We start from the raw sequence: 19,711 nt of genomic DNA, 5'->3' as shown, positions 1-19,711 counted from the left end.
AAGAGATGTTTCATTAAACTACACTCTTTCTCAAAGTTCTGTTCCAAACAAATATGTTCCATATTGAAGTACACTTTCATAAGAGAGAACTTGTGGTGAATAACATCTATCAATTAACCTGATCATTCCCATGATAGTCCAGACATGGGACCCCCAATACAGGAAGGATGTGGAGCTCTTGGAGTGAGTCCAGAGGAGGGCCACTAAGATGATCAGAGGGCTGGAGCACCTCTCCTGTGAGGAAAGGTTGAGGGAACTGGGCTTATTTAGCGTGGAAAAGAGAAGGGTCCAGGGAGACCTCATCACAGCCTTCCAATCTTTGAAAGGAGCATGCAAACTAGAGAGAAAACAACTGTTCACATGGGTGGACAGTGATAGGACAAGGGAGAATGGTCTTAAACTGAGACGGGAGATTTAGGTTAGATATTAGTAGGAAGCTTTTCACATAGAAGGTGGTGACACACTGGAACAGGTTGCCCAATGAGGCTGTGGATGCCCCATCCCTGGAGGCATTCAAGGCCAGGCTGGATGTGGCTCTGGGCAGCCTGGTCTGGTGGTTGGTGACCCTGCACATAGCAGGGAGGTTGAAACCAGATGATCACTGTGGTGCTTTTCAACCCAGGCCATTTTATGATTCTATCATAACACATTAAGCATAGTAAAAAATTCCTGAATGTGTAAAATAAGCCCCAGAAATGTAGTAAATGTTAAAAGAGAAGAAATTGATTTTCCAATTAACCTCTGCAAATGGAGTAGGAGAAAACTAAGGAATTTAAATGAAACTTCAAAATTACAGAGGTGGATATGAAATTAAAAAGAAAACAAAACACAAAAACAACAAAGAAAGAAAAATCAACAACTGGTCATATCCATCATAGAAGCTACTAAAGACAAATAAATCAGTTGGAAAGAAAGTACACTTGCACCCATACTTAACTAGCCAAACACCCTATAAACATAAAAAAGTATTTCCCAAATCTTAGGAAAGCAGGTAGTAGTAGTGAAAAGTCAAAATTAGAAAGCAAGCCCTACTCTATTCTCAAGTGGGGGAAAAAAAAAAAAAAAAAAAAAGTATTGCTGATTTCTATCAACAAAGGCCATGACCAAGAGAAAGAAAATAAATAGTGCAACCACACTTGCTGATTCTCAGTAAGCTGTGCTCCATCGTTTCCATCCTAAGCTCCTGATGTACTCTGCTTCCAACAACAGAAGGCAATCAGGCCACCCAGTCACGTTATGCTTTCTTTTTCACCACTGAGAGGAGGGCAAGCCACACAAAGACTGCAGGAGCACTGAGTATGTGTGTTGCTAACGACACAAACACAACTATAAGGCATTTCAAAATAAAAGCTCTTAGGAGCTGTGAAAATGTAATGATGCAACAGCATCAATTCGTCCTCCCTATTTCACTGCATGTTGAGGAAAGATGTTAATAATATAGAAAACAACCAAACACCGTAGTGGTGGACATGAGAGAAACTCTTTTCAGGAAATTCAGAATAGCGTACAGTAGTAACAGCAGAGACCTAGCACAGGACAACACGGAAGGAAGAAAAACCCACAGAATGCTGAATGACTGCAGCCTGCCATCTACCCAATGATTTGAATGATGTGGTGCTCTTGTGCAAAAGATTTAATGTGATCATGTTGTTAAAGATTAAGCCGTAAACAAAATCAAAGGAGCACTTGATTTTAGAAATCTTGTTTGCTTTGCCTTTCATATGTCTTCTCTATTTTACCCAAATGCACTCACATTTTTTTTTAATGAATATTCAAATGCCACTCAATATGAAAACACATGATGTTTTACCAAAGCCTCCCACCATGCAAAGCAAAATAGTCTCTGAATTACAATACTGGAAAGCATTCCAGTGTTACACTGGTCTTTTGCCAGAAAAGATTTTCCTACAGACTTTTTTTTCTTTTTTTTTTTCTAAGTTAGACAATGTTTCTCTACAATATTAACTCTACTTCCCAATCAGGTTGTTCCAGTCACAAAGGTGCTATATTATGCCAGAAGAACATCAGCACATTCAGACTACGTAAGCAACTCCACAGTGGGCAGAAACAAATACTATAAAATAAGCAATGTGTTGCTTCATGTAACATGATACATGAAATAAAAGAATACTATCATATATATCTGCTGTCACTGGTGATTGAAGCTTTAAATTTTTGTATATGTCATAGAATTAAAATAAGAATCAAATTAATTCACATTTGAAATTTTAACTTCAGCTGCTGACTTCCATTTGTTCTGGGAAACAAACTGCTGATGCAATACTGACACTTCAATTTAGCTAGTTTACATGGCTACAATGACTTAAATTACTACTTGTGTTATAAAATAACAAGAAGGGCAATTAAGCTTTACATCCTCTTTGTTTGATCACTATACACATTTATTGTAAACAAACAAACATGCTAAGTGGTTGTAGCTCCAAGTTAGATACACTTTTGCAACGCAGGAATTGCATGCAGCACATGACAGAAGCAACTGCAACTACCTCCTCCATAGTGCCCAGCCAACCTTCTAAAGGGCCCGTGCAAAAGAAATACAAAGGAATGCTAAAGAACAGACCCAGCAGAACAGAGTGTTTCGTCCTGGTGACTTTCACAATATTAAGCTGAATGTTGATATGATGTTACCTACCTGGCAATAATAATAATGAATGGTAATTGCCAGCTAAAATTCTCTGCAATACAACTGTTGCTGTACTTTTAATGACTGATGATGGCATACAAATGTGCAGGTGTTAGTCAAGGTTTATAGAGAGAATGAGGTTCAAATATGGTAACATCTGAACTAACACCCTTTAAAATCAACAGTCAGACACCCATTTCAAAGGCTTGGAAAATAAACAACATACAACCTACTCACAGGAATGGATTTCCATATACTGTCAGTTGGGCAGTGAAAGAAATTACAACACTCCATACCCTCAAAGCTATGCCCACTACAGGTCACTTGCTTATGGAACATGGAGATTGTATAAAACCTATCAAAACTTTCAGTATTGTTACTGCACTGCATAATTGAATAACACCAAAAACCAACACAAAGTAAACACAAATTCAGCACATTTGATAAATTCAGTAAATACTATGATAAAATCCTGTCATGGCTAGACAGATGCATGAGAAACATGGTACAACATATGATGAACATTATGCAGATTCTGACACAGATCACACAATTCCCACACAGTATTTATTCTGCATACTATACTTCTCCACCAGCTACCATTTGACAGGCTGTATACATGCTTACAGAAGTAAGTTACCCTGACTATCTCTTTTGGCACATTTACAGCAAGCTGATTCATTCTACAAGTGACTTCATATTACTTCAGCATCAAGTTTAACTGCATCTTCTACTTAATCAAAGAATATTCTATTTTCTCGCCAAGTTTTAAAAAGATATTTCATATTTCTCCCGATCAATAAAATCATGTTCTATAACACCAGCTTTTAAACTCTGTTTCTCATAGATTCATAGAATCGATTGAGTTGGAATGACCTTAAAGATCATCTAGTTCCAATCTTCCTTCCCCTTGCAGGGATGCTACGCACCAGACCAGGCTGCCCAGAGCTCCATCCAACCTGGCCTTAAATGCCTCCAAGGGCATACACAATTTCCCTGGGCAGCCTGTGCCTCGCCATCCTCCGAGTGAATGATATCTCCCAGTATCTAATCTCAGTATCTCCTCTGTTAGTTTAAAACCATTCCCCCTAGTCCCATCACCGTCAGATTGTGATAAAAAGAGGGAAGACCGACTTATAAAGTTCATTTTAAGTATTGGAAGACCAAAATGAGCTATCCCTGGAGTCTTCCTTAAGCTGAACAAGCCCAGATCCCTCACACTTTCTTCATAGAATCATCATAGAATCATCATAGAATCATAGAATCACTAAGGTTGGAAAAGACCTAAAAGATCACCCAGTCCAACCATTCACCTATTCCCAAGCTCCTACTAAACCATGTCCCTCAACACAACATCCAGCCTTTCCTTGAACACCCCCAGGGTCGGTGATTCCACCACCTCCCTGGGCAGTCCATTCCAGTGCCTGACCACCCTTTCTGAAAAGTAATACTTCCTCATGTCCAGCCTGAATCTCCCCTGCCGTAGCTTGAAACCATTCCCCCTGGTCCTATCACTAATGACACGAGAGAAGAGGCCAACCCCCAGCTCACTACAACCTCCCTTCAGGAAGTTATAGAGAGCAATAAGGTCTCCCCTGAGCCTCCTCTTCTCCAGGCTGAACATTCCCAGCTCCTTCAGCCGCTCCTCATATGGCCTGTGTTCCAGACCCCTCACCAGCTTTGTTGCCCTCCTTTGAACACGTTCCAGGGCCTCAATATCTTTCTTGCAGTGAGGGGCCCAAAACTGGACACAGTACTCGAGGTGCGGCCTCACTAGTGCTGAATATAGGGGAACAATCACCTCTCTGCTCCTGCTTGCAACACTGTTTCTGATGCAAGCCAGGATGCCATTGGCCTTCTTGGCCACCTGGGCACACTGTCGGCTCATGTTCAGCCGAGCATCAATCAATACCCCCAGGTCCATTTCCTCTACGCAGTCCTCCAGCCACACCGCCCCAAGCCTGTAGCGTCGCCTGGGGTTGTTGTGGCCGAAGTGCAGGACCCGGCATTTGGCCTTGTTGAAACTCATCCCATTGGCTCCAGCCCAGCTCTCCAGCCTGTCCAGATCCCTCTGTAGGGCCTCGCTACCCCCAGGCAGATCCACACTTCACAGAAGAGGTGGTCCAGCCCTCTGATCATCTTTGTGCCCCTCCTCTGGACCCATTCTAACAGCTCATCATTCTTGTGCTGGGGGCCCCAGGCCTGGACACTCCAGATAGGGCCACACAAGGGCAGAATAGAGGGGAACAATCCCTTCCCTTGCCCTGCTGGCAACACTTCTTTTGATGCAGACTAGAATAATGTAGGCCTTCTGGGCTGAAAGCATGCACTGCTGGCTCATATCTAGCTTTCTGTGCACCAGAACCCCAAGTCCTTCTCCACAGGACTGCTCTCAAGGAGTTCTTCTATTCTGTAGTTGTGACTGGGATTGTCCCAGTCCAAGTGCAACACCTTGCACTTGGCCTTGTTAAACTTCATTAGGCTCACGTGGACCCACAGGCCTCTCTGGCAGGCATCCTTTTCTTCCGTTGTATCAACTACACCACTCAGCTTGGTGGTTCATCCTCAACTTGCTGAAGGTGCAATCGATCCCACCATCTCTGTCATTACTAAAGTCAAACCTTCTTCCAAAGTCACAGTCCCACTTTTATCTATATGCGCAGCTTCCAGTGAAGCAAAGTACATGTACTGGTGCTCTAAACTGTAACATTTTAAGATAGAGTTACTTCTCTGGCAACAATACTGATCTGAAAGTTGCACAATCGAGACAGGATTCTCTTCCTCCACACCCTCCTCCAGTAGCAATGCCTTTCTGCCACTGTATCTCACTTCTCAATAACATTTCTAACCCTTTACTTCGTGTGTCAAAGCTGAACAAAAAAATCACAGCCTGTTTTGCTGAGATCAAATAATGGCATGGTTCATGGTCTTTTAATGCTGTAAAAAGCCAGTATAATTATGTCTCAAAACTGCAAAGTAAATTAATCTGGAGAAATGAACCGTGTTAAAACAAACAAACAAACAAACCTCACCGTTCTTGTCAGGTCAGTTAACTCAAATCAGTTCTTGATCTTGTTCTCAAGTTGTGTGCTATGACTACTGAACCATTTTTTCTCCAGCAGCAAAGCTCACTTAAGTAGCTGATAACACCATACTTAAATCATTTAGGGGTCTTCAATTTTTACACTCTTAGCATTTGCCAGCACAGCTGGATTTTCCTTTTGAATATCACCAAGTGATACCTACCAGTCTGTTATTTAACACTTACAAACATAAGTTGTTACTTGACAACTCACCTGCTTTGTCGATTTTTTAGTTCCATTAAATATCTTCCAGGCAAGACCGTTACCACCACTGGCAATATGTCGACCTACATCAAATTCCCTGGTAACGGGATTTCCCATGACCGCGCTGGTGACATCGGCTGTTACCTTTGTAACAGTGCTCTTCAACTTATTCAGCATGGACTCCATTGTGTCAACTGTACACCAACGTACTATGCTAAAAAGACAAGAAAAAAAGCTTCACAGTCTTTTAGAAATACAATAAACAAAGACAAATGTCAAAAATAATATTAAGGTCATCTGACCAAAGATCCGTGGAATACTGGAGGCCTGGGCTGTATGTCCTTGCTACTCCTCCTCAGAAACTGCTGAATCTGTTGATGGCTCTTCATAGGATCTATCAAAGCAACCGAGGACTGAAAAACTCAACCACTTATTGAAAAAACAGGTGATTGAATCAATTAGACTGCTCCTGTGAAAGGAAAGGTTCACAACTTCTATATTAATATCAATCAGCAGAACCAAAGGTGAATGAAAGCGGAATCCATCAATTCAGTGTTCGTGGAATTAGACATTTTCTGAGGGAAAAAACTGCTCAGACCAGAGGGCCATCAAAAGAATGATTTCTATTATGCACAAGACAATTTAAAAAAATCAAACTGTTCTTTCCCACATCGTGACTAACAAAACACAAGCTCAAAATTCAGTACTTTACTCATTAGAACTGCTGACATTATTTGTCTGACCTGAGCATTCGGGAGGTGATCAGCTGCTGTGAAAGTAGGAAACAAGAAACTGCCTTTTTATGCTTTTTTCAACAAAATTGCACATGTAAGTTTATTAGCATAACATTTGCAAATTTGAGAGCTAAACGACTGTGGCTCCTTACAGTTTATTTCACTTTCCTCTCCCTCTACTGCATACTTACACAGTTTCCTAAGTTGACATGGTTAGTTCAAAAAAATCTGATTTCTCTTTTCTGCCAGAGAAAAGTTTGAAGGATATGCCACATTTATACAATTGCCTCTCTGATAATGGATATATAAGAAAGAATGCAGACAAGAAAGAAATAGCAAAAGAGAGAGACAGGCATTCATCTTCTTTATCGGTATATGCACAGACAAAGAGAGAACACAAAGAGAAATGATCTCCTGGAATCAGTATCATACGGCATATTTTGAAGAAATATTGAAGAATATTTCTTCATTCTTCCTTTCATATAAGGTATGAAGAATACTAATGTCTTCAACTTGTAGAATAAACCTATGATAACACATTAGCAAATACGCTGAAACACAGCCTTATTTGTTATATATTCAATTTATTGGATTATAATTTATGCAAAACTACCTTGAAAAATAGAAATGTCACTGCTAAGCAAATAGAAGAGATCAGAGTCAGCTGTGATAAAGATGTTTTGCAAGTCATGGTAACGAGGACAAAATAAGCAGAAGTAACAGGTAATCCAGGGAGCACTGGGGCCAATCAGCCCCAACGTCCACCTGATCTATTTGAACAAACTAAAGCTTTTCCCACTGCTCAGGCATCACAGGGCATTGTTCTACACAGAGAACAATGGAGTCTAATCAGATATGCATTTATTGTAACACTTTCCATATTCAAGGCAGAGATGGAGCTTGTTTCTTCTCCATGGTTCCTCAATCCCACAAATCTGTAGCAATTTATCTCTGGCGTCTGTGTACTTCAGTCCAACTTGACTGAAATTGACCACACAATTCAGACATGCAATCTTTCTCCCCCTTTCCCAAAAGAGAAAATTAACACAGTAGGCAAATTTTCTCTTAAAAGAGGAAAAAAAGAATAATTGAAGAATTCATTCCAGTGAAGATGTATTTTCAAGCAAATCTAGATCTTAGCCCAGTGCTGGAAGCATCACAGCTATGTTGCCTTATATTGATTACAGTTGCAGTTACATCCCATTTTCAGCATGACTCCACTGTGAAATGTAGAAACATGTTCCTGCTATGACTCAATAAATGTTTCTCCAGCAGCCACATCAGATGAGCAACACAACTTTGCACTTCTAAAGAGAGTACCAAAATCAAAAATTCAAGAAAATGTTCTATATAAAAAAGAGGTATTAGTATATAAAAAAATAATAATAAAAAGGCATCAGCCTTTTATTATCAGAGAAGTTCCACAGATTTACTTGCAGAGATAAGATGAAGAAAATGTGTGCATGTGCATGCTCACATTCCTTTGTATAAACCTGAAAGAGAGCTTCTCCAGTCAGACAGTGGAAAAAATGGTGCAGCATTCATTAATTCAGAACTGCCCTCTACTGTGGGTGACAGATTAACTATAGTGAGAAAGCTAGAAAAGCCAGAAGGTGAAGATGCCCATAACATCCAGGTGTCTGAAGGGTCAGGATTTAAACAGCAATCCTAACAGGCCCTGTCCAATCTGTTCATCTCCAGTTTGACAGTACACAAATTACTGATTTGTTCAGCTAAGGAAAAGGAGTACTCCTTAGTAAACGGTTTTGGCTTTAAGTCTATCAAAAACTGTTTATACATTTGTAGAAATCCTCATGTCAACATTTGGACTGTGTTCTAAAAGAAGCCTTTTTTCTTTTTTGGCTCTGTAAAAACCACTGTTATTATTGATTTCAATCAAAACATTTACATCAGCGAGAACAGCATACTTTGAAAATCCTTGAGGAAAAAAACCCCAAACATTCCATTTTGAGAAATACCACAAGTCTTAATGTTATTGACCATACCTGAAACATGTAACTTTAGTTCTCAACTGCAGGAAACTGTTCAACTGTTCGGTTATTCTAAGACTGAATTACTACTTATAGCAGAATTAACAGCCACAGGGCAACAAAGCAAGTCTGCTACCCAGAATGACAATTTCAGCTCAAATTAAAAGGTAGCAAATGGGAAAAGTACAAGATCTTATAAGTAATAGTGCACAGACAAGCAACACAGGACATGTAATTACGCTCAAAAACTTTGCTTTCCTTCTGTTTGAACAGGAAGGATTATTTATAACAAGTCGATGACAGCAAGCGCTTGGTAGCTACACCAAGTCTACAGAATCTGGAACCAATCCTAAAAGGAAACACAGCATTTGCTTAGGACATCGTTTTCACGAAGTCCCCTCACAAGTGCCGGGTGGTCTTTGTGCTAATAAACATCAGCAGAAAGATGGTGACATCCCAGCAGAACGGTGACAACCCTGCCACTGTGTGAGGGGAGCAGTAACAGCCCTCACAGCAACAAGAAATGAATCAAAACAGTGAAAAGGTTGAAATAAAATCCAAAATAAATCCTCAGAGTAAGTCACCTTCACGGCTTTGTTGTTTTTTTTTTTTTTTCGGTTTTTTTTTTTTTTTTTTTTTCCTAGCATTTTGGCAATGAACTGCAGCTGAAACCTTAACAAGAACTGACGGCAGACGGTCTTGCCGGTCCCTCGTTAACAGGAGAGCCCCGACCTGAACAACGGCCGCACAACGGCCTCCCGCGGGCCGGCCCTCCGCCCCACCATGTCACTGTTATCTACAGTCAGAACGGACCCGCAGCGGAACCCCTCCCCGCAGTTGCCCCAGGGCGGGAGGGTTTGCACTCCGGCCCTACGGCCCCTCCCGCCCCGCAGCCGGGACGGTCCCCCTCATCCCCTTCGTGCCCGAACACCGCTCCCGGGCCGCGCACCCGCAGCCCGCGCAGCAGCGTTAGGCCCCGGGTGGCCCCGCGGGGCCGGGCCGCGCCTCTCACCTGAGCTCGGGGCGAACCGCCGGCGCGGGACCCGGCCGCCCGTCGCCCTGTGGGCCCGGAGGACCGGCTGTCAGCTAGCTCTGCCGCTGGCTCCGTCCCGACCCGCTCCGGCTACTCCATGGCGAGAGCCACGGCGCCGGGAGAGGGGCGGCCTGTGTGCGGCTCACTTCCGCCCCGCAGGGGCAGGGCCGAGGCGGCGGCGGAGGGCGGGAAGTGATGCGCGCGGCCGCTTCCGTTATGGCGGCTCGTTCGGCTCCGTGCCTCGGGGGGCTCCTCGGGCGGCGTGTGAGGGGCCGCTCGTGCAGTGACACCTTCCTCTATTTTTGTAAAATTGAGTACGGTTGCTGTAGGGCTTACGTATCAAGAGGGAGGACTGCTGTCACGCAGTAAAAATACCTTTAAAATGTGAAAACAAAGCTATATATGCTGGTCTGTAAAACTTCATATAAACGTTTTGCAAATGGTGATGGTCCTTCTCGAGCGACTCAGCTGTGGAATCATAGAATCGTAGAATATCTGAAGTTGGGAGGGATCACCGAGTCCAACTCTTGGCTACACACAGCACCAACTGAAATCAAGCCATATGTCTGAAGGCACTGTCCAGACGCTTCTTGTACTATGGCAGATTGAGGTTGTGATCACTGCTCTGGGCAGCCTGTCCCATGCCCACCACCCTTCGGTGGAGAACCTGTCCCTAACCCCCTCACCTGATCCTCCCGATGCAGCTCTGTGCTATTCCCTCCTTTGTTACCTACAATAGTCTGGCACAGTAGTATTAGCTTAATTTTGTTCCTGTTCATACACTGTCCTGAGTTCATATGCTGACAGATGGGTTACACGTTGCCTAAACAGGTAACCAGGCCACAGCTGCAGACTCGGTTCACCTGAGACACAAGCCTGGCAGACATTCCAGAAAAATGAGAAGAGGAGGTAACTTATTTGCTCTCCTGAAAAATAAATAAAAGAAACCACAACCCACTAATCCCCAGCCTCTTTTTAAGAAGGAAATGTTCCAATTACTTTTTCTCAAAATCTATGCATATTACCAACAGCAGAGGTCACATTTCTGTTCCCCTCATGACTATTCACTAACATAATCATAACCAAGACTCACATTCATTTTCAGAATGAGCAAAGTTGAAGTGAGCTTTTAATAATAGTGCAATGCCCATTCGGTTGCACAACAGTAACATTTTTTTGGGGGGCGGAGGGGGGGGGGAAATCAAATTATCCTGTGTGTTATACCAGTACTAGCATTCACTATTTTGCCTCACACTATTAAGACTTTTTGCACTAAGAACATAATGAAGCAGTCAGTAAAAATTAAGCTTGTAAAACTTTATTCTGAAAATGAACTTCTCCCAATCCAATGAAGTATAGGAAAGCTAAAACACAATCCTAACTGACAGAGAACAGCTCAGAGCTCCACTCTGAGTAAACCAATGGAACAACAACATACCCAACTATGCTACTTAAATATCAAATTTCTCTTCACATATATTGTGTCCATGTTCTTCATAATCTTCTCTGGTTACTACCAAGTCTTCAAAATCATCATTTTCAGAAATGAGCTTCCCACCTTCCCAAGAGTAAGTAATAGGGCTGAAAAATGAACAAAACCATTGTCAATCTTGTGCAAGTTCATTTAAAATACAGTTCTTGGAAATCATGACTGCACACTTTTATTTGACCATATCTATCAAAAATATATCAAATCAGAAAAGACTGTTCTCAGATGATTTTTTTTTTTTTTTTGACTGCTACATGAAACCATCCAGCTCCAGTCAAATTTTGAGACAAAGTTTGAAACTTGGCCAGGGCTGACTTCCCATTTTATAAAAAAATTAAGTAACTTTTGGGAGGCAGGTGTGAAGGGGGCAGGAAATAGCAATGTCTTCATATTTTCTTTGCGTGACTATTCTTTAATATTCAAAAATATTCTCTAGTAATACTTTAAAAGGTAAAGATAATCTTTTGTATGATCAAAGACTACTTGTTTTGCCTCTACCATATATTCACTCTCTGCAAAGATGTTATTCCTTCAAGTCCCTGAAATGCCTGCATTAAAACTGATACGTCAGCATTCATATAGTAATTATTCTTTTAAGTACTAAACTCTAATCACGCATACTTATGTATCCACTTCTCTTAATGAGACTACAGTCTTACTGATCTATTTATAACACTCACCTTGGAAACAACTACTTCTGTGCTTAACTTTATTAGGCAATATACTAGACAAGCACATGGTCTCTAATACATTCAATTTCTCCAAAAATACAACAAATTAGAACAATTGTTCTTGAATGATTTCGGTTCACTTAAAGGGATTAATATCTTTTTATCAGCAAAAGAAGTCCTGCCTGACAGTTTGTTCAGTACAGTTTAGGACTTACTTTTCTGGGAGAACAACAGAAACATCATAATCAGTTGGAGTAAGGCATCGCACTTCAGAATACACTCGGTCTCTGAAGCCTGGAAAAAGCGTGTTTCCTCCAGTCAGAACAATGTTCTTGAAGAAGTGAGGCTGCATTTCTTCAAAATAAATAAAACCTGTAGTTAGAGACTAAGGATGGATTTAGAAACGAGATTCTTCTTCCCCGATTTTGTTATGAATTGGAAATGAGTTAAGAAAAACATACAGAAGTTGTGTTAATCTAGTGATCAACACAGTCATATTCATAGCAAAACACAACTAAGCAATCATCATCTGTTCTTCAATTTCTAAAAATCACAACATTGTCTTTTAATTGTCTCTTAGATTTCATGCCTACCAACACATTCTTCTTTCAAAATGAATTTTATTTTGTACTCTTAAAAATTGCACCATTTCATAGTTTCAACACCTCCACCCTTATGTGGCATCACAAAACCTATGAATATCCTTGCAAAAGTAGTAACATCAACTACATCAATATCATCTATAACACGAAGGCACTAATATTATTTCTGTCCAACAGAGCAGTCAGACAGGTTTAAGACTCTGATGCTTAAACGACTGATTTCAGCCAGGCTGAATTTTCTTCCACTGAAGAAAAATTTATTTAAGTATATATAAGTATATTCCATCATCAGTGGCAGGTAGATCACATTGGTAACACAGCACACGGCGATCAACTGAAGCAAAAGTAGAAGCCAATCTAGGAACTACCACAAAGCTGTGCTTGCACAAGTGGGCATCTTACAGATAATCATCAGTTCTAGGCTACATGATACATGCCAAAAGACAGAACAGTTCATAAAAGCCTACCAGACATATTGAGAGCATTTAGCTTCTTATGACTCTTTGGGTGCTAAAACAAGTTTAAAATAAAATAACTTCCAAAATACTTATTAAATTATACCTTCTGGTAAATTCTGAATAGAATCAACAATGGCTTCAGGAATTCCCATCTCTTGAATACCAATATCTGAAGGATGGAAGAGTATTTCTGGAACTGCAAATCTTTCATTCGTTAGACGAAGTATTTGTTCACCAGTTTTGTATTTTCCACTTAGCACCATCTCTTCCCTTGGCTAAATTAAAGACAGAAATAGTAAACACTGCTTTAGAAAAGAAGTCATATTCCGGAGTATTCAGCTTATTTTTTTCATGTACTATAGTAGTGGTAAGCCATACATCCCACATTAAGCCATATTACCTATAAATCTTTTAATAATAACAATACATACTCTGGTATTAAATTTGAATTTATCAACTTACCAGCTGCAGATTTGCCCAATGCAAAATAAAATAAGTATGCACAAGAATGATACTTAAAATACTGGGACTGCTTTTGAAACTGAAAACTACGGCCAACTAAAAAAAAAAAAACCAACCAAGCAAGGATAACACTTAAAATTGTTGTCACTAGTATGAAGATTTTTCAGGCTCTTCAGGCACAGCTTTGAGCTTTCTACTTACTGGCATGCTTAGACGAAATTCAAATAGACTTACTAACACTTACCAAAGAGAAAACCCCTTTCAGCTTTGAGAAAGGAATAATAGTGATATATGATAATTTAGAGTAGGTTTCATGACAGCACGAGCATAGCAATCTGCAAGTGTTAGATAACAGGACATAAAATGCTATGCTAGAGAAACAAGTATTTCATTTTCATGTCGGCTTCCTAAAAAAATGAGTGACAAGCTGTCTGCTTTTCCTTCCTATAGCAGAGGCAAATTAGAGAACGTTCAGGTAACTGCACAGAATCCAATTTTTCTAGAAAATTTACAGATCTCAAGGTAGGCGAAACCTACCTACACCAGGAAAGGTAGCAAGAAACATCAAGTCAGCTCATCAGATCACCAGGTAGCTACAGCTACAAATTTAACGCAGTACTGCACTGACAGCAATCTGAAGTTTGAGGACAGCAAGCCAGTTTCTCTTGATGATTACATTTGTACGTATACTGCAAGTTAGCATTAGCACATGTAAGTTACTATAAAGGAACATACTTCAGGAAGAATGTAAGCTAAATGAATTCTTGGTTTTAAGCAGCAGTTACAAAGGGTATGAAATCTTCATGAGAAGCTGCAACATGATTGTATCTCAAAGCCTTCAAAAATAGGTGACAACACATCTTGCCATTTTTCTACCAGAATAAGGAAAGAAGAGACAGAGCCTTTGCCACCGTTCAGTTTTCAAATCACACGCAATATTCCTACAAGAATCTGAACTAAAGATTTGATACTGCAAATTAATACACCTCAGGATACTTGGCATTTTAAAAATTTAACCCATTAATGCGTAGAACAGACAGAAGTTACAACGCAGCATTAGAACAAAGAAAAGTCTTTTTAACAAACAGGAACAGCCTTGTGCAAAGGAAAACAGTCCAAAAATATTTTAAAACTCTAATGTCAATACCTTACAGAATCCTTTTTTGATTGTACTGAAGTCTGGCAAAACATAATCTACCATTACAGTATTTTCCTCTCCTTTTAATCTGAAAAATAATGTAAAATACAACAGAATAAAGAACAAGTTCTTCTAAATCTCCACATTTTTATCCTGATAATACTTCCATTGACTTAATTTGAAAATTTTCTAATTAACAGCATATTTTCATTTGTTCGTACAAATTAATTATTGAGAAGTACCAAGTTTTACACTTAATAGCACTGCATACATACTTAGCAATCTCCATGTCCTTGTAAAAGTCTTGAGACACATAACACACATCTTCTTTTACTTGATTAATTACATGTGTTTCATCCATAACGTGTAACTGCCTGTGCAGGAACAAACAGAAAAAAACCTCCATATAAAATAGAATCTAAGTTTGACAACTGTTACAGTTCTTTGCATTACCTGTCTACTATTTTATTGGAGACGAGTTACCAGTTTTCAGTGCAGAAATCTAGTACTGCAGCACATATTTAACAACTGTCTCAGTAGATAATCAGTCAGCTGTCTCAGAAAGTTTTAAGAACTTGTATCATTATGAACATACAGGTTGTTTCAGCAACTTCAAAAGCCCTGGTACTGTGATAAATTAGGCTGTTAAATTTTTGTAGTGACATTTTTAAGCTCAGGACAGCAGCTAGCTGATTGTAACAGACAACAGTCCCCTTCAAACAGTATTTAATCTAAAATTCATAGAAAGAATATCAAGTCTCATGCTTTACCTGTAAGAGATTATCTCCTTCAGATGGTTGGTTAACAGTTTTCCTCCAACATTAATCCTACAGAGAAGAAGTAACGCAGGGATTTTTGTTAACTTCAGCAGGGAGAGGGAAGTGATTGTCTCCTACTCAGCTCTTGTGAGGCGCTATCTGGAGTACTGCAAACAGACCTGGGAACTCCAGTACAGGAAGGACGTGGAGCTCTTGGAAATGGTCCAGAGGAGGGCCATTAAGATGATCAGAGGGCTGGAGCACCTCTACTGTGAAGAAAGTTGAGGGAACTGGGCTTGTTTAGCTTGGAGAAGAAAAGGCTCCAGGGAGACCTCATTGCGGCCTGCCAATATTTGAAGGGAGCATATGAACAGGAGGGGGGGAATGGCTGTTTATGAGGGTGGATAGTGATAGGACAAGGGGGAATGGTTTTAAACTGAGACAAGGGAGATTTAGGTTAGATATGAGGAGGAAGTTTTTCCACACAGAGGGTGGTGATGCACTGGAACAGGTTGCCCAAGGAGGCTGTGGATGCCCCATCCCTGGAGGCATTCAAGGCCAGGCTGGATGTGGCTCTGGGCAGCCTGGTCTGCTGGTTGGCGACCCTGCATGTAGCAGGGGGTTGAAACCAGATGATCATTGTGGTGCTTTTCAAGCCAGGCCATTCTATAATTCTATAATGATTCTGTGTATAGCAAACAATTCTTAAAAATATAAATACATAATGCAGCTTACCTGATAATTGCTTCCTTCTTCTTTTTACTTCTACAATAAGGTACAATATGTGTAAAAGAATATCCACTGTCCACAATGATACAGCACAGCTCAGATGGATTATCCCGGAAATACCTGTGCGCACTAAGAGCTCCAGCTGAAACATAGAAAACCTACTCATGTTTACATGAACACACACTTTTAGAATTTACGCTGATATAAAAGTGCTTCAAATTTTAAATGCCAGACTTTCAAAAACTCAATACAGAACGCTACAACCACACATGAACTAATTTTGATAGCACTAAGATCACACATTGTATATTCCCACCCACCTCGCTGCTTTTTTCTTTCTCATGGATTCAAACGGTTGCTCTATTTCCTCTCCTAAGGTTCACAGAGATTAACTGCAATGTGATTGTTCAAGTCTATCTAAAGGGATATCCTATGTCTAAGGATGCATTTCATGACAAGGCTGCATTTTATTTGCTAATACAAAACAAAATTAAAAAAAAACTAAACATCTCCATTCCTAAAAGAAGAAAGTCTTCACACAAACCCTTGGTTGACTTTCTCAAATGCAATCTTATTTCAAAATATATTAACTATCTCTGACATCTTTCTCTCCTCTTAGATTTCCTTTAGCTGAACTTAACGGAATGATGCTCTTAAAGAAGTAGTCTGGGAGGATGCCTAATCCAGTTTGAATACATCTACTATCACATTACTCAGGAAAGAGCCAAAATAATTCCTGCATATGCATGTATACATTCATATTTATTTATTTTCAAGTTTGAACTTTCCAATGCATGAATGTGAATTAAGATGGATAGACTCACCATTTACTCTAAGAACTGCTTGAAATTGATACTCTTCGAATAGGATTTCATTCATTGATTCTTGTATTGAACTGAAGTTAAAATAAGGTTCAGTGATAATAATATTGGTATCTACAAAATCCACCTATGAAAAATACACAAAAGTTGCCATTACTTTCAGGGAGACCTCTCTGTGGCCCTCCAGTATTTAAAGGGAGCTTATAAACAGGAGGAAAACAGACTTCTTACACAATCTGATAGTGATAGGACAAGGCAGAACTGTTTTATACTAAAGGGGAGATTTACATTATGTATTAGGAGGAAATTATTTACTTGGAGGGTGGTAAGGCACTGCAGCACATTGCCCAGAGAATGCTGCAACCCTGGAATTGTTCAAGGCCAGGCTGGATGAGGCCATGGGCAGCCCCAGCTGGTGAGTGGCAGTCCCGCACACAGCAGGGAATTGGAACCATATCATCTTTAAGTCCCTTGTGACCTAAGCCATTCTGTGATTTTATGCTACATTATACAGCAGTTGAAAACTACGTAAATTTAGACACACGATTATAATTCGCCATATCAGTTAGCAGAAACTAGGCTTCTGAAGTTCTACTTTTATTTTTTCTTTTTAAGGAATTTATGAGCAGTGATGAATCTTAACACATTAACGGGTTAAAATATAATAGAAGGGAGCACCTTCATTATGTACTCTGCTCCCTTTACATTATAATGCAGCATTGTAAAGAGATACGCACAAAGAACACTACAATACTCAAATAAGATACTACCAACTACAGAAAAGCATCTCTTCAACAACTCAGCATTTAATCAAGATGAAATTCCACACCAACTAGTGAACTCTAACCAAACCAGCAAAAGATCCTGGACTTTCTACATTTACTGATTTCTTGAGTTTAACTACAAACGATACCTTGATATGGCCCTTATTCCTCTAAGGCCTTTACTCACAAAAACGGATTTAAAAAACGAAAAATTATTCCTGGAATTGTGAGTGACTGGAATTCTAGGTCCAAAATTTAAATGAAAGATAAATATGAAAATCCAGTAGTATGTATTTTTAAGCCCAGAAACTAAACATTTTGGGACATTATTTTCATTCTGAGTAAAATTCTGCCTCCTAGGTATCACAAAAATAAAAACACCCCATTTCAGCTTAAATAACAATACAGCATTTTTTACAAGAAAAAAAACAGAAGAACAGCCTTACTGCACCTCTTGGGCTAAATCTAGTTTGTGTCACAAATAACAAAAATTACATTTCAGATCTTTCAGATCAGATAATTAAACAAACAAAGGAGAGTCTTACTTGATACATTTCTTTTCCAAAAAGATAATCCCAAACCTGTCTCTGGACATCCCAGTTTACCAAATAACCCTGCATAAGTTTGGGAAAAAAAAAAAATCAATTACAAAATACATTTAAATCTAACGCAACCATTAGAAATAAATACTTAGAAAATACAATTTTACTTTATTTTTTAAAAACAATTACCAGAGCTCTAAAAATCTCAAAAAACCACGATAGGCTAGCAGCACAAATGGAGATTTGAGAGTGGAGATTTCTAAATTCTTACAATTCTATGCCAAGTAATAAACATTACACAAAAACAAGGAATGTTACTATCACCTTCCATTGATACGTTAACTACTACCTTAAAAAAAGAAGGTAGGTTTCTATATGCACTATTCTCTTTGATAGATGAGAATACTCTGTTGAGATGGGATGTCTATAATACCGGGCTATACCCGGCACCTGCGGCCTGTTGTGTGAAATATGTTCCATTAAGCACTAATTCCCATTGGCTGTAATTCTAGGTTGGGGTTAACTTACTTTCTGAAAAGGGAGAATGTAGAAGAGGCCAGAGGGGTCTTTGATTTCATCTAGTTGATTTGCTGTGAAGGTTTTCAAGCGTGCAGTCTTGGATCTGAACTGGCAGTTGGGAATGACGCTGGAAGAAACACAGGCATTTCCTACACATCACAGCTTAAGACACGAGCTGCCCTTCTGTATCACTTTCACAGCAGCGTGCTTTCAATGATGTATTTGCAGCCACGCCTCGTTTTTAAGCTATTTATCGATACAGGCTACCGAGAAAATATTGCAGCTGCTACAGAGACGAGGCGCAGGCTGCCCATAGTGCTGCGGGTGCTCCATCCCTGGAGGCGCTCAGGGCCAGGCCGGACAGGGCGCTGGGCAGACCCGAGCAGGTGCGCGGCAGCACGCCCACGGCTGGAGGTCGCTCTGTAACCCCCTCAGCCCGCGGCTCGCAGCGCCCGCGCCGCCGAAGGAAGGCGGAAGAGGCGTGGCCAGCACACGCCGCAGGGGCGGCGCCCACAGCGGCCGCAGAGGTGGGGCGGCGGGAGCGGGCGGCGGGGAACGCGAGGGGCTGATTCGTCCACGCCGAGCTCAGCAGGGAGCGATCGGAAACGAAAGGACTGCGCCGGCGCCGCCGCGCGGCCTCACCTGACGTGCGCGTGGCTGTAGCCGATCTTGGCGTTGTAGGCGCCGTTATCCAGCACCAGCGTCGCCATGCTCCCCACGGCGCCACGGCCGCCGCCGTCCCAGTATTGGTCCGCCACCGCCGTGGATCGCTATGGTTACCATAGAGCGGAGGTGCAGCGCGCGCGCGCGCGTTGCTTGACGGGACGCAGGAGTGCCGCGGGGACCGCCTCCGGCCGAGCACCCGCCTCTGCCGCCGAACGCTCGCCGCTCACGTGATGCCGGCGACGCTCGAGGAACCGCCGAGCCTGGCGATTGGTCGAGCGCCACCCGGAAGCATTCGCCACGGGAGGTGACGCGCATCAGCCCGCCCAACCGTGCCCGGCAGCCCCAGTGCGCCTGCGTCGGCGTCACTCCCAACCCCGCCTTCTCCAGCTCTGCGGCGTGCCAC

At 41.1% G+C, this 19,711-nt stretch overlaps 2 protein-coding genes across 3 annotated transcripts in view; both read right to left on the bottom strand.

Moving 5' to 3' along the window:
* Positions 1-9,839, bottom strand: part of SCYL2 (SCY1 like pseudokinase 2) — a 35,672-nt gene extending 25,833 nt beyond the window's left edge. Inside the window, exons 1-2 of one of the 2 annotated variants that reach the window (XM_042890130.1) lie at positions 9,669-9,839; positions 5,941-6,145 (exon numbers count right to left, since the gene is read on the bottom strand). In XM_042890130.1, coding sequence (XP_042746064.1) covers positions 5,941-6,117 — 177 coding nt within the window. In that variant the 5' untranslated portion in view covers positions 6,118-6,145; positions 9,669-9,839. The remainder of the gene's footprint in view (positions 1-5,940; positions 6,146-9,668) is intronic. The other variant, XM_042890129.1, reaches the window with a different exon arrangement.
* Positions 9,840-10,991: 1,152 nt separating this feature from the next.
* Positions 10,992-19,497, bottom strand: ACTR6 (actin related protein 6). Its single transcript, XM_042889860.1, has 11 exons — positions 19,285-19,497; positions 18,652-18,769; positions 18,127-18,195; positions 16,821-16,944; positions 16,003-16,138; positions 15,280-15,336; positions 14,785-14,883; positions 14,519-14,597; positions 13,013-13,184; positions 12,065-12,203; positions 10,992-11,270 (listed from the first exon to the last, which is right to left on the bottom strand). The coding sequence occupies exons 1-11, from the start codon at positions 19,350-19,352 to the stop codon at positions 11,141-11,143; spliced, it is 1,191 nt and encodes a 396-aa protein (XP_042745794.1). The 5' UTR covers positions 19,353-19,497; the 3' UTR covers positions 10,992-11,140.
* Between the last annotated feature and the right edge of the window lie 214 nt (positions 19,498-19,711).

This window comes from Lagopus leucura, unplaced genomic scaffold (genome assembly GCF_019238085.1).
Source record: "Lagopus leucura isolate 7727_CA_CO unplaced genomic scaffold, USGS_WTPT01 Super-Scaffold_100159, whole genome shotgun sequence".
NCBI classification, from domain to species: domain Eukaryota; kingdom Metazoa; phylum Chordata; class Aves; order Galliformes; family Phasianidae; genus Lagopus; species Lagopus leucura.
Note: the sequence above shows the minus strand (reverse complement) of the source record. Positions and strands in the feature narration are given on the sequence as shown.

Excerpts from the sequence above, each read along its gene's own strand:
- ACTR6 (XM_042889860.1), bottom strand. The coding sequence starts at position 19,352 with ATGGCGACGCTGGTGCTGGATAACGGCGCCTACAACGCCAAGATCGGC. Across the intron at positions 14,884-15,279 it reads AAGGAGATAATCTCTTACAG|GCAGTTACACGTTATGGATG; the intron begins GTAAAGCATGAG and ends GTTCCTGCACAG. Across the intron at positions 11,271-12,064 it reads TCTGTTGTTCTCCCAGAAAA|CCCTATTACTTACTCTTGGG; the intron begins GTAAGTCCTAAA and ends TTCATTTTTCAG.